This window comes from Eufriesea mexicana, unplaced genomic scaffold (assembly GCF_001483705.2).
Source record: "Eufriesea mexicana isolate 0111107269 unplaced genomic scaffold, ASM148370v2 scaffold953, whole genome shotgun sequence".
Taxonomy (NCBI): domain Eukaryota; kingdom Metazoa; phylum Arthropoda; class Insecta; order Hymenoptera; family Apidae; genus Eufriesea; species Eufriesea mexicana.
Genome location: NW_016909094.1, coordinates 581844 through 594862, shown reverse-complemented (window position 1 = coordinate 594862; position 13019 = coordinate 581844). Strand labels below are relative to the sequence as shown.

General features: G+C 29.0%; 2 protein-coding genes and 1 long non-coding RNA gene across 10 annotated transcripts in view; 1 reads left to right on the top strand and 2 right to left on the bottom strand.

Annotated features, from left to right (window-relative positions):
• LOC108547217 (uncharacterized) overlaps nucleotides 1-9421 on the bottom strand; it is a 14509-nt gene extending 5088 nt beyond the window's left edge. The window contains exons 1-3 of one of the 6 annotated variants that reach the window (XM_017899633.1): nucleotides 9350-9421; nucleotides 4985-5084; nucleotides 507-598 (exon numbers count right to left, since the gene is read on the bottom strand). In XM_017899633.1, the coding sequence (XP_017755122.1) occupies nucleotides 507-598; nucleotides 4985-5078 (186 nt within the window). In that variant the 5' untranslated portion in view covers nucleotides 5079-5084; nucleotides 9350-9421. Of the gene's footprint in view, nucleotides 1-506; nucleotides 599-4984; nucleotides 5085-5292; nucleotides 5497-6296; nucleotides 6653-9349 lie in introns of those variants that run through there. The other 5 variants (XM_017899630.1, XM_017899635.1, XM_017899634.1 and 2 more) reach the window with 5 other exon arrangements.
• Nucleotides 3246-4334, bottom strand: LOC108547218 (uncharacterized). 3 transcript variants are annotated; one of them, XR_001890179.1, is made up of 3 exons: nucleotides 4276-4334; nucleotides 3610-4147; nucleotides 3246-3463 (listed from the first exon to the last, which is right to left on the bottom strand). It is a non-coding gene; the product is annotated as an uncharacterized LOC108547218 (long non-coding RNA). The 3 variants fall into 3 exon arrangements; XR_001890180.1 differs by lacking the exon at nucleotides 4276-4334 and having other exon boundaries at nucleotides 3610-3940; nucleotides 4039-4190; XR_001890178.1 differs by lacking the exon at nucleotides 4276-4334 and having other exon boundaries at nucleotides 3610-3940; nucleotides 4051-4190.
• The window catches only part of Npl4 (nuclear protein localization 4), an 11580-nt gene continuing 7925 nt past the window's right edge, over nucleotides 9365-13019 (top strand). Inside the window, 10 exon segments of the mRNA XM_017899624.1 lie at nucleotides 9365-9444; nucleotides 9667-9765; nucleotides 10511-10591; nucleotides 10664-10868; nucleotides 10944-11082; nucleotides 11154-11291; nucleotides 11351-11685; nucleotides 11688-11854; nucleotides 11938-12085; nucleotides 12192-12352. Coding sequence (XP_017755113.1) covers nucleotides 9745-9765; nucleotides 10511-10591; nucleotides 10664-10868; nucleotides 10944-11082; nucleotides 11154-11291; nucleotides 11351-11685; nucleotides 11688-11854; nucleotides 11938-12085; nucleotides 12192-12352 — 1395 coding nt within the window. The 5' untranslated portion in view covers nucleotides 9365-9444; nucleotides 9667-9744.

Genomic DNA, 13019 nt, shown 5'->3' with positions numbered 1-13019 from the left:
TTTTTTTTTTTTTTTTTTTTTTTTTTTTTTTTTTTTTCCTATCATACACACAGACGCGTTACGTGGCTATCGGAAGATTTAATGGATCGATGTTGAGCCCCGCGAGAAAAGAGACTTACCGATAGCTTTCGCCTTCGTAGAATCTAGACGATGGGCCATAGGATGGAAAGAGCTATGAGAAAGAGAGAGGAGAGAAAGAGAGTGAAGTAAAGCAGGAATTATTTTTAGGTTCAACCAGACCAAATTTAGTACCCACTCTGTGTCTAGCGTATCGTATGGCTAGAATGACTCGCTGCCACGACTAGCGCGTGGCACGACAGGTCACCATTTCGACGCCGGAGATGCATTTCGAGCATCGAAACATTTCACCGTGAGCAATTTTTTCCAGCTAATTTTATGATAGTATGTCCGCCTAGCGTATTTATGCGTAATTCCGGTACCTGATTTCATTTCTAACGAAACTGTTAGTTTCTACGATAATCTTGTGAATCCCTGGAAATACTCACAGGTCGATCAATTTGAATACCAGATGTCCCAAAGAAGTATTCTCTTCCGTACGCGACGATCGCTGTATGCCATATTGCCTCTATGTGTTGACCTACGCACGGATAACAATGTTTTTCGTCAATGTTAACTTATTCATAGAAATTTAGCTTAGCGTATCTCGTTTGATAAACAAATGAATTTCGTTTGGCAATATGTACGCCTTTGGGAGAGAGATTAAAGCATATTAGAAATCTTGCACCGCAGAAGTTTCGAATGATGGCCTAGTTGTACTAATATTAACCCTTTCGGTACGGAGGAGCTGACCGAGGTTATACATTCGTGGTACGAGGAAGTTTTCCACAAGAGTGGTTGCATTGTACGGCAGCGTAAGCCGCGAAAACGTGTTTTGCGGTATTCATAGAAATCGCGAGCGTGATTGCGACTAAACTTTTCATTCGGACCGCGACAGTTGTCGGTGACGTTTCGTGGATGCCGCCAATAGATGACGTTAGTACCCAGAGAACGTTTCGTAGATGCCGCCAATAGGCGACGGTAGTACTCAGAGAACTTTTCATGGCCGCCGCTAATTGGCGGCACAAGTACCGAAAGGGTTAAATCCGAATTAATGCTGTAATACTTTGCTTCGATAATTTTAGTACTACACAGTTCCTTAGGTTAATGTAGTTTTCTGAAATTACTCGTTTCTTTTCTGAGAATTCAAATGAGGCTTTCAAATGTACAATGATTTTTAAGATTCATAATCGATAATATAAGTTTCTTCAAATAAAAGTAAATAAGGCAAGTTTATATTAAATTTTGCTTAATCTTGTTATGTATTATACAACAAACTATATTATATATCGTATTATAAAACAGAATAATCGAGTTATAAAGATGAAACAATCGATTAATCTATTCGATATAAACTTTATTTAAAATTAAGAATAAACTATGATTCAGAACTAAATTAGATTGTATAAAACCATATGTATATTGTCCATACGTGGCTTATTAGTAAAAGTATTAAAGTACAATATTTCTAAAATGACTCAAGATATAAACTTTCAGACTTTTGCGTTTTATTCGGTATTACATTTATCTGATCCGAGGCAACTTTTCAAAACTACCCGGAATAAGAAAATAATGGACATGTTTAAAATTTCTGATTGGCGTACATAAATTGACATTTAATTAAAGTACTATCTATTAACACAGAGTTTCAAAAGACGTGATATCTTTCATCTTATTTCATATACATATGAAATATAATGCTTCATATAAAGAATATATTATTTTAAAAAACTTGATAAACGAAAGAATACTTATAGCAAAATTGAAACTATATCGTTCTAAAGATCATTTTCATCTTCGTCCAACATTTTCTGCGACTTTTAATCTTCCAGCCCAGGAATTTTGAAACAATTGCCTCGAAATAAATAAAAAGGCCCTTTCGTGTTGATATAAATCGCAAAGCTTGCAAGTTTTTGTCCTTTATGATTTCAATGATATTAACCTGTAACATAATTTACATATAATAATGCAATAATATAATATACGTATAATTAAAGAATACATATAATCGTATGATTGGAAGATGCACATGTTTTGGCATCGAAATGGTTGAGTGAATTTGTAGATCGTGGTAAATAATATTGTTCAAGGACTAGCATACTTCTCGAGCAAAATTATAATATCACGCAAGTTGCTTGTCGTGTAAATTCGTTTCGTAAAGGTACAATTTCAGCTTGCATGGACGAGGTTTGGGCTTGTAATCGTCGGCTCGAGTCTCCTTCGACCCAGTTTCTCATCGCGGGAATAGCTAAGCACATCCGCGATTATCTTATTGCAACGCGTTTCTGGGAGGGTCGTCGTGGTGAAATAACCGCGAGAAATAGCTACTACAGCCATCCGGCACGACAATTCACCACTTTCAGAGGTTATGCAACATTTCATGAATACTAACTGATTTTCGCCGATTTTTCGTTAATCCAAGAATATTTCGAATATTAAATATAATATATACTTGAATGGCATATATTTACAGTAAACTCCTATATAACACAAGTTCTTACAACACGAATCCCTATAACGAACTGAAGAAACTGCGACTACTGTCTTCGGATAACGCTATTCTTCCTACAACGTGTTATATATCGAACAAGACTGCAAAATTATTTGTCAGGCTTCGTTTAATTAATTATAACAAATTTGCTAAATGAATTGTTAAATTATTTCTTTCCTCGAATTTACGAATTTTTCTTTGAATTTATATGAAATAAAAGAGTTTCGTTTACATACATCGGTAATGTATATTGTTTTAAAATTATTTTAAATGATGCAATGTATAAAACAAAAATTGACACGATAATAGTCATTCCTAAGATTATTTTATAATATTCGTGTTATATGAAGAAAATTTTCGTATAACACGATTTCCTATAACTTCCTATAACATATTAACATCGTTGTGTACTTGAAGTTATCACGTAATTCCAAATTATTATTAGGTAACTTTGCTTTGTATCTTCTTTGACCCTTTTTATGTAGAAAGTAATGAAGCTTCCAGTTATGATTTGATAACTTGCAGAACTACTGCAGTATGTAACAGAAATGTTGATTATTTACTTGTAATCTAATCGTTCACTAGTTCCGATAAATATTGAACGAATTAAAATGGCCGAAAATATCGAAAAATAAACGGAACGATGAAGATGTTATAATCCATAAATACAGTTAATACAGTTTACATATCGGTTGAACAACAAAAGGAAAAATAAACATTCGTTTTAGCGCGTACTTTCCTACTCGATTCAACGAATGTTATTATATCTCTCTTTATTATTCTTCCGCATTTTCTGGCCTCTCTTTCAACGCTTCGATGTTACATCCACGATGTATAAAATTAAACATTTCGCATTTGCAATTTGCGTCTCTCCGTTTCATTTCAGTGATTCGTTTTTGTACAAGCATAGCCCATCTAAACAGAAGTGCGAGTCGCATATTTATTTATTTGTAAAGAGAATTGCGTGCAGTACGAAATACCAAGCTCGCGAACAATTACAAGTACTGCCGTCTGAAAATAGATCTGCAAGCTCCACGACTGAACGTGAGTGGCGAACGAACCTTGGATACATGACGTAAACGCCTAACGGAGACACGTGTGCGTGTGTGTGTCATATTTTACAACTTTTCCATGGAATTTCGTCCGAATCGAATCCTTTCTCTTTTTCTCCTCGTTACTTCCGCATTGTAGCGCGTCACAATACGCGTTTGAATTTGCCGCGTATACATGGTCTCCTAGACTTTCTATTTTATCTTACTTTCTATGGATAACTACAGTCTAACCGGGTACTTCCTGTTGAATTTTAACTTGTTTTACAGTAGATTAAGAAGATTGTTGACTAATGACACGAACTTAATTTTCGTTATTCCAATACATAACCGTCGTTTTTATCTAAAAATAATGTATAAGTCGTAAAATAATGAAAGTAGTGTCTCCATATAGCTTGAAGATACTTAGTATCCCAAATTTAGAATAAATTAAGAACATACGGAATAACAGACCTACGGATCCCAATGACGAATACGTCTGTGCCAAGTTACCTTTGCCCTACGATTCGTTTCATTTCTATGATTGTTCGTATTTAAATCTCTTCAATTCCTAGAATTACAACTCTGATACGTGACTAATGCAAATGTGACAAGCGGCGACAAAATAGGCGATTGCAAAATACTGTTTAGTTATATGGTTATTTATTTAATAACAACGAAGTTCTTCAATTTACTTACAGTTACTATCGATAATGCAAGTGATCTTTATCAAAACTTCCAATGTCAGTTGAAATTTTAGAAATAAAAGTTACATCGTTTACCTAGCAATGAAGCCCTGCGTTAATATGTAGATACCATAAGTTGAAGCTATCAAAGAATGCGAAACATATTATTTCAAGGTTTACTACTAATAATATTAAACAAAAATGCTAACTCGATTAATACTTACAGTAATAAAATTTTGTAATCATTATACTAATAAAATGCTCGTAAGTTTTTGATTTTCTAAGATTAATAGACAAGACAAATAATATATTAAAGACATAGAACGTTTAATGATTAGTTAATTATTAGTTCTTCTAATCAACATTTTCATTCAAACATTATTCACTGATGATTCTTTGAAGTTTAATTATTCGTCATCAAGTATTATTACACCATTCAGAATGAATCGAACATATTTTTAAGAGTTAAAGAAAAAGATTTTGTATATATCACTTCTGTTATTCACGATTTAAAAATATCTAGTTGTTGCTGTTTATTTCGTATGTACGTACTAGAAAAAAGTTCAGTAACGTATCCTTAAATAACGTACAACGAGGTTTAAGTCAAACGAACGGATCCAGTAATTCACATTTTTCTCGGTAATTAATAATCGATTATCACATTTCAACGGTACAATATCAAAACAACATGCATCACACATCTAATAAATATTTTAATTTACCGATAACAAGCGTAGACATCACAGGGAGGATACCCTTTGTAAGGTCATAAATATATAATTTCACGGTCGTCTTCGTATCTTCCGCGTTTTCCATCTGTAACTATAACAAAAAGAACAAGGATAGATATTTGAGATAAATGAAATTTCGTAAGAAAGTAATAAAAAATAAAAATTAATTGTTAACCAATAATTATTTTGTAAATTAATCGTTTAGTACATATTTCGTGATCGATCGTGATATGTCACACTCGAAAAGAAAATTCATCGTCGTAACCGAGACTCATAAATCGCTAAATTTTGAATATTACTTAAATCTATTTTGCGTACGATGGAAAATCTCCCAATGTTCTTCCGTATGTCAGCTCTGATGAATGTAACGAGTAGAAGACATAAATACACTGGTTGCCCGGCACAACTGAACTCATTCGCTTTGATAGACGTTAAAATTTGTTTTGCGGCTGACACTTTTCTCAACGCGTATCAGATGGAGCACAGAGTGTGCGAAAGATCAATTCACATCTACACTACCGGCTAAAAATATGAGACCACCTGACTTTATTATTGTTATTTTTCACGTCTGATTGATATAACAGTACTAAATTTATGACAATTAGTCTATGTCCATATGAAATGTAATATTAGAAGCCCATTGGCATGATACTACCAATTAACACAGATAACATCTTAATATGTGAGAAATACTTGTACAAATATATTCAAATATATTTATATTTTTAAATTTATTTTATAACATTTTGATGCAATTCGAACATTGCAATAAGATATCGAAATAATTTAACTATATAAATTTATATTTTATAAAGATTCAAATAGTACCTATTTAAATAGATATAGTGCTGAACACATATACGCATAAATATATATATTTCATAATCTAAAACAAAGATGAATAATAAAATGATGAAAGTTAAAAAATTTTAATCAGTTAATTTTTATACTTAATAATCACACATAATGTATTCATACCATCCTTGAAAATGACTCAGCAATCCAACTCTGACTATTGTAAGATGACTACGCTTAAACTTGATTACGCGTTTCTACAAACGCGGTATTCTTTCAAGATGTTTTTAAATGTATAATAAATACAAAATACTATCAGATTTGGTATCAATAAAATTATGCTTACATTATTTAAAATTATTTTAAGAGAAGAAATACAAAACTAAAAATGTGCACTGAATCAAAAATAAGCTGCAATTGGATAAAATTTAATTGATGTGTAAAAATAACTAATAAGTAACAATATCAGCAGAAGAAATAAAAGGTGACTAAAAAATGTTGTACCTACCTTTTGTTTTCAATCAATGCAATATAAGATAGAATAACGTGAGGTTAGGACGTCAAAATAATCAGATAATAACCAATTTTTGATGATGATATAGCACGAATGAGATGTACACCTCTTGCTTGATGGCTACTGGCCTAGCAAATGCAACTGATCGCGCTGAAATCTTCACCGGAGTCAGAGACTAGTGTGGAAACACGGCGCGGTAGTCGTTGTTGCCAGGAAGAAACGGCAACGAGGTAAGAGGCTCAATGCACGAAGGCAGTTCCTACCTACCGGCATCACGGCCAATAATATTACACATTAATGCAAGAAAAGTTGTGCTTGAAATTCTTCGTTTGACTGCAAAAATTTTCTTTTTTTTTTCAAATACCACACTTCATCTTTTAACAAGTGATTTTCATTAATGGTCTTTCCATACCTGATAAAGGAAGCTACAAGAGTACTTTTTCAACGGAGATCAATGTTAACTTAAAAAATTTATTTGATTATACTTTCACACAATGTAACTGATTATTATATATTTTATATACCTAAACATGTTTAAATTCAAATATATAGTATTGTTCACTCTTGAACAAGAGGACATTATTTTGGTTACTATAACCTAACATTTTATATTTTATATAATTATATTTTCTGTAATACTATGAATTATATAAAGATTTATTTATGTAAAATTATCTTTTATTATTGATTAGTTAAATAATAGATTTTATCTTTTAATTATTGAAATACATTTTATTTTGTCACATAACCTATATTGTAAAATATTATTTATATGATAACATTATCAAACATTGATTGAACATTTCTTATTATAAGTAGTATTATGTGTTAGTAGTAAGTATTACAAATAAAGTTTTCACAGAATGCTGAACATATTACTATATCTAAATTTAACAAAAATAATATTTTATAGTATGTAATATCAATATACAATATAAATATATAAATATATAAGAGTAATGTTATACATATCTATATTTAAATAAATTTTTCAAAACTTTATTAAAATCAATTCTTGACTTGTACAAATTACTTTTATGAAATAATCATTTAGATTTATTATACTTTTTTAGTATTTGCAGTTTAATAAACATTATCTAACTCTTTAGTTAATATTATTTTATTCAATATACTCTAATGTATTATGTTTTATTTATAAAATCTGCATTTTCTGCTATTTTTTTATTTAGTCAATGATTTTCATTAATTTTTGACTTTATAATAAATCAAAAAAGATTATAAATTCAATTATAAATTCAAAATTTCATGTCATTTAACTTTTTCTCAACATTTATTGTTATTAATGCCTATATATTGTTATACATAACAAATTTTTATTCAGATTATCCTGATACTATTGCAGAAACTCAACTTCATGAAATGAACTTATTATCTTAATAAATTATTTAAATATATTATAATGTCAACATTGTTTGAAATATATTTATCAAAATATATTTATCATTAATAGCTAAAGATTTCTTAATTATTAAATATTAATAATAAAAATATCCATTATTCCACCAATCCACTAATAAATAATCAGTTTCAAATATATTTACTATATTTTTAAGTGTAAGTTGTTGATTAATGTTATAATTAAAAGAATCATTTACTTATTACAATTTTTATTATAATGTATAAATTTAGTTATATATATTTACTTTAATTTCATTTAGACATTTCTAGATTTTTTAGATTTTCTACATGAACATTATAGCTAAAGTCTTTATTTTATATAAATTTCAGTACTTAAGTATTTAAGTATTTATAAAATTAACTTGATTATTCATTATACTTAAAATTAATTTAAATATCTTTAGTATTAAATCACTGTTCATATAAAATTAAAGGTGAGAACCATACAATTGATGTTAATAATTATTATTTTGGAATAAAATATTCATATTATCTTCAGAAGTGTGAATTTACTTTTATTATAATAAAAATAAATCACTGTTTGAGAGGTGCTTATTTTAAACAAAAAGAAATAGAATAAATACTGATTTGTTTAAAAAATCACAATTGATTTATCATCATCCATTTCATTAATTATCAAATTTACATAGGTTTTTATAAATGATACATATTTCTTTGATATAATATATATTAAATATTAATATTTTCTTTTAAATAGAATTAAAACTAAAAATGTCAGTAAATAAATTTTCATTATTACAGAATTAAAAGAAATCTATTCAAGATCTTAAATGTATATATATATAAGTACATAAATTACTTTATTATAATCATTAATGTTAAAAAACACAGTTCATAATATAAAATATATATTTCTCGGTAAATATATATGTAAATAAATTTTTCATTAGTTAAATTAGTACACTGAACTTTGTAATTCGATAACCATGTCACTTTTTTATTTTTTATTTTACAACTTGTATAATGATTAATTCGTGATTTTTTTATGTCTGTGTAAAAATTATTTCAATATTTATCGAAGATGAAATAATAATATCTATTGTATTTATATTCGAAGACGATCACCTGGTAATTGGCAACCACCGCCACTGTGGCCATGACCGGATACCAATTTATGATCAGTTCAACAACCTGTGTCGTTATTCTACGATTCCCATCTTATAGTTAAGACATTTAAAATGAAATAGCATGAATAAAAAATAAAAATGTATTGCGCAATGTCACTTGTATTGTGTGTTGTTCTTTGACATTCAAAAGAAATCCGCGTAAGTGAAAGTGTTGAAAAATAAATGCAAGAGAGCCAATATTATAACACAAAACAGTTCGAATATCAAGAAGACATTACTCAGCAACTACGGGGTGACTCAAAAAGCACAGAAGACGCGCTCGTTTTTTTCACGTTACAAAGCTGGAACTATACAAAAAGAGAGAAAAAATAAACAAGAAAAATAAAATAAGATTAAAACATTTGGCTACCAAATTTATCTTTATACGAATTAAAAGTTAATAACTAACACTGTCGCGTTCATTCGTGTGGGAAAAATAGGGTGCATACATATAACATCGAAAGACGTGTTACAACTTTATTTTTTTAAGTACAAACTTACCTAATTTGTATTTGAAGTCACGTGCTTGTTAATCTATTGTCTGCTTATGTCAAAAGAATAGTGTGCAGTCGTTGAAGTTGTACTGAAATTTGCTGGTGAGCAACGTCGATGTGTAAATTTCTTTGTCAATGTTAAACCAGAAGCTTCACACTTTTTTTTCAGTTGTATATTAAAGAATTTTAAATAATAACTTAACTGCATTGATAATAAAAATGACTGAAAAACACCATACTTTACAATATTTATTGTTATTTATAAAATTATGCAAAGAGGTTAGGATACTAGATGTTGACTCAACAATTTCTTACACTTACTAGGGATTTTAACAGTACTGTGTTACGAGCAAGCAAGTTAAACAGGGATTGAACAGCTGATGCCTCGTCGTGACCGGCGAAATGTCAAAGTCTAGGCAAATTGTAAGTTACCTATTGTTAAATGATTTATCTTGATTAATTAATCTGTATAGACTGCTTAATCAAAACTAAACAATATTTTATTAAAAAAATAAGTCATTCTTTTCATAAATTGAGAAAATTTTGCAATTCACGCAGTAACATGTAACTTACTAAAAGTTCCCAGATATGAGTCCAACTGGATCTTATTCCTCTATTTTTCTTTTATGATTTTTCAAAATCTGTAATGTTAATATGTTAAACAATATAGATATAGTATCAAATATGCATTGATTAATTTAATAAATGATTTTATAATAAATAATGAACTAATGTTTCTGTTTTGATAATTTAGGTTTTTGTATTACTTTTTATAATTATAAATAAATTACAAATTAATTGAACTATATTTATATAATATTTCCTATCAACAATATTTTTCTTACACTTTTTTTTGTATAGTATTATCATATATTTCTATTCCAAATAAAACTTTTATATATTTTAATTTTTATAAAAAGTCATTCATAATTTCTATCAAAAATCTATTGCATTAATGTAAATTAAATTGCATTATTCTTCATATGTATATAAAAAATATTAAACTTCTGTACATAAAAACTTTATTTTCATAATATATATTTAATAGATGAATGTTGTTGGAAAAAATATTTAAACTTTTATTCAGTTATTGATATTCAATTAATCTTTAATGTTTTAAATGTATATGTTTATAGATCTTCATCTATAAATATTTGTTTGTTTACAGACTTTACGTGTGCAATCTTCAGAGGGGACAAAGCGTATAGATGTGAATTTTTCTGATACGATTTCTCAATTGTATGAAAAGGTTTGTTCTTTTACAATTATAAAATTACAAATTATAATTATATGAGCATTTCCTAATTTTAAGAAATTTTAGGTTTCTAAAGCCTTTGAACTGAATACTATTGAATTTGGACTCTATAGGGAACGAAATCATAAAAATGAACTTCCGTTTTCTCATAGCAAAACAGTTTCAGGAATACATCTTTCTCATGGAGATATGTTATATTTGTCTCTTCAGAGTGGTACACAATTATGGAGCACTCCCTCAACTAGTAGTGCTGCTATTGATATTTCTCAAGGTTTTATCTATATTTGTTGATTTAATTTTTCTTATTATTTTAATGTAATGTTATATTGATTTTATTTAATGTTAGAACCAAAATCAATGGATGAGACAGAAACTATCAACCATACTATTAATTCTTCTCGATCCGTACCAAATACATTTGAAGATGTTGATGAACAATTATGGAAATTTGATGGTAAAATACAAAGAAAACGTGATGAAAAACTGTAAGTAAATATAAGTATAGTTGAATTTTTCATATAAAACTAGATTATACATATTATATTTTTTTTAACAGATGCAGACATGGTGCAAACGGATGCTGTGTTCATTGTACTCCTTTAGAACCTTTTGATGAAGTTTATCTTAAGGAACAAAATATAAAACATTTATCTTTTCATTCATATCTCAGGAAACTTACTGCTGGTGTTGATAGGTACGTTTAATTTTATACTGTATTATATGTCTTGTATACAATTTTTATATATTTTATAGAGGGAAGTTTATACAATTAGATGACATAAACTGCCTTATAAAGACTGGTTGTAAAGATCATCCACCTTGGCCACGAGGTATATGTAGCAAATGCCAACCAAGTTCCATTACTCTAAATCGCCAAACTTATCGTCATGTGGACAATGTCATGTTTGAAAATCCAAGTTTAGTCGAACGCTTCCTTAATTATTGGCGTAGCACCGGTCATCAACGTGTTGGATTTTTATATGGAAGATACGAAATACATACAGATGTACCATTAGGAATTAGAGCTGTTGTTGCAGCTATTTATGAGCCACCCCAGGTAATTTAATAAAATAAATTTACGTTGTTATTTAGTCTATAATGTTGTCATATTCATTTTAGGAAAGTACAAAGAATTCCATACGACTTTTACCAGATGAAAGAGAAGGGATAGTCAATGAACTGGCTCATTTACTTAACTTAAAAAGAGTTGGATGGATTTTTACTGATCTTATAGCTGATGATATCAAGAAAGGAACGGTAAATTTATTTATAATCAATTTGTATTTTTATTTCTTATAAGTTAAAGTCCTTAGTTAATAGCATTAGTTTAATTTATTCAGGTAAAACACGTTCGAAATATAGAAAGTCACTTTTTATCTGCTCAAGAGTGTATTATGGCTGGGTATTTTCAGAACAAATATCCAAATCCCTGTCGTTTCTCTCCTAATAATTATTTTGGTTCAAAGTTCGTTACTGTTTGTGTCACCGGTAAGTTACTTACTCCGCATTATACTCACACTGTTTTTTCTTAATGTAACGTATACACATACAAAAATAGGATTTGTATTTATTAAATTGTACATATTGGTTATAGGTGATGAGAAAAATCAAATTCATATGGAAGGTTATCAAGTATCTAATCAGTGCATGGCATTGGTACGGGATGGCTGCTTGGTTCCAACAAAAGATGCTCCAGAATTGGGCTATGTAATTGAATCAACAGATAAACAGTATGTTCCCGATGTCTTCTACAAGGTAAGTACATTCATTTTATTTGAATACTTTCGGTTAACTTTTTGCTTCAAATTAAGGTAGCAATGTAGTTTTGAAATTGATTATGAATGTGCATATTATGATAAAAATATGACAATATTGAATTATATCTTATATACTAATAGTGTTAAGGAAGGTAAAGGTATGCATAAAGTATACACCAATGAAAGAGAAACAGTTTATAACTCAAAATCGATTGATTAAAAGTACATTTAAATTGGGCAACGAACTTCATTTCGTACATGTATAATGAAATAATAAAACTGTTTAAGCAAGTGCACTACGGATATGCGCTTCCGTAGGCCGTAAACAAAATGACCTCAATTTTCATATGTAATGATGTTTACGCCTTAACTTAAAGTGGTGAATGAGGAATAGAAAAAGAAAAAGAGACGGGAGGGAGAAAGAAAAAAATAAAAGATGGAAAGAAAAAACGAGGGAAAAAACTTATCGAAAATTATAGCCGCTCAACCGTTTAATTCGAACGCGAGGGGCAAGGTAAATCGTCGGTTGTTAGAATCGATATTACAAGCTATGCGTTGTTACCTCATCACGTTCATAAAAATATATGTAGTGTATATATATATATATATATATAATATATATATACACATATGTACGTGTAATGTATATATGTATATATATATGT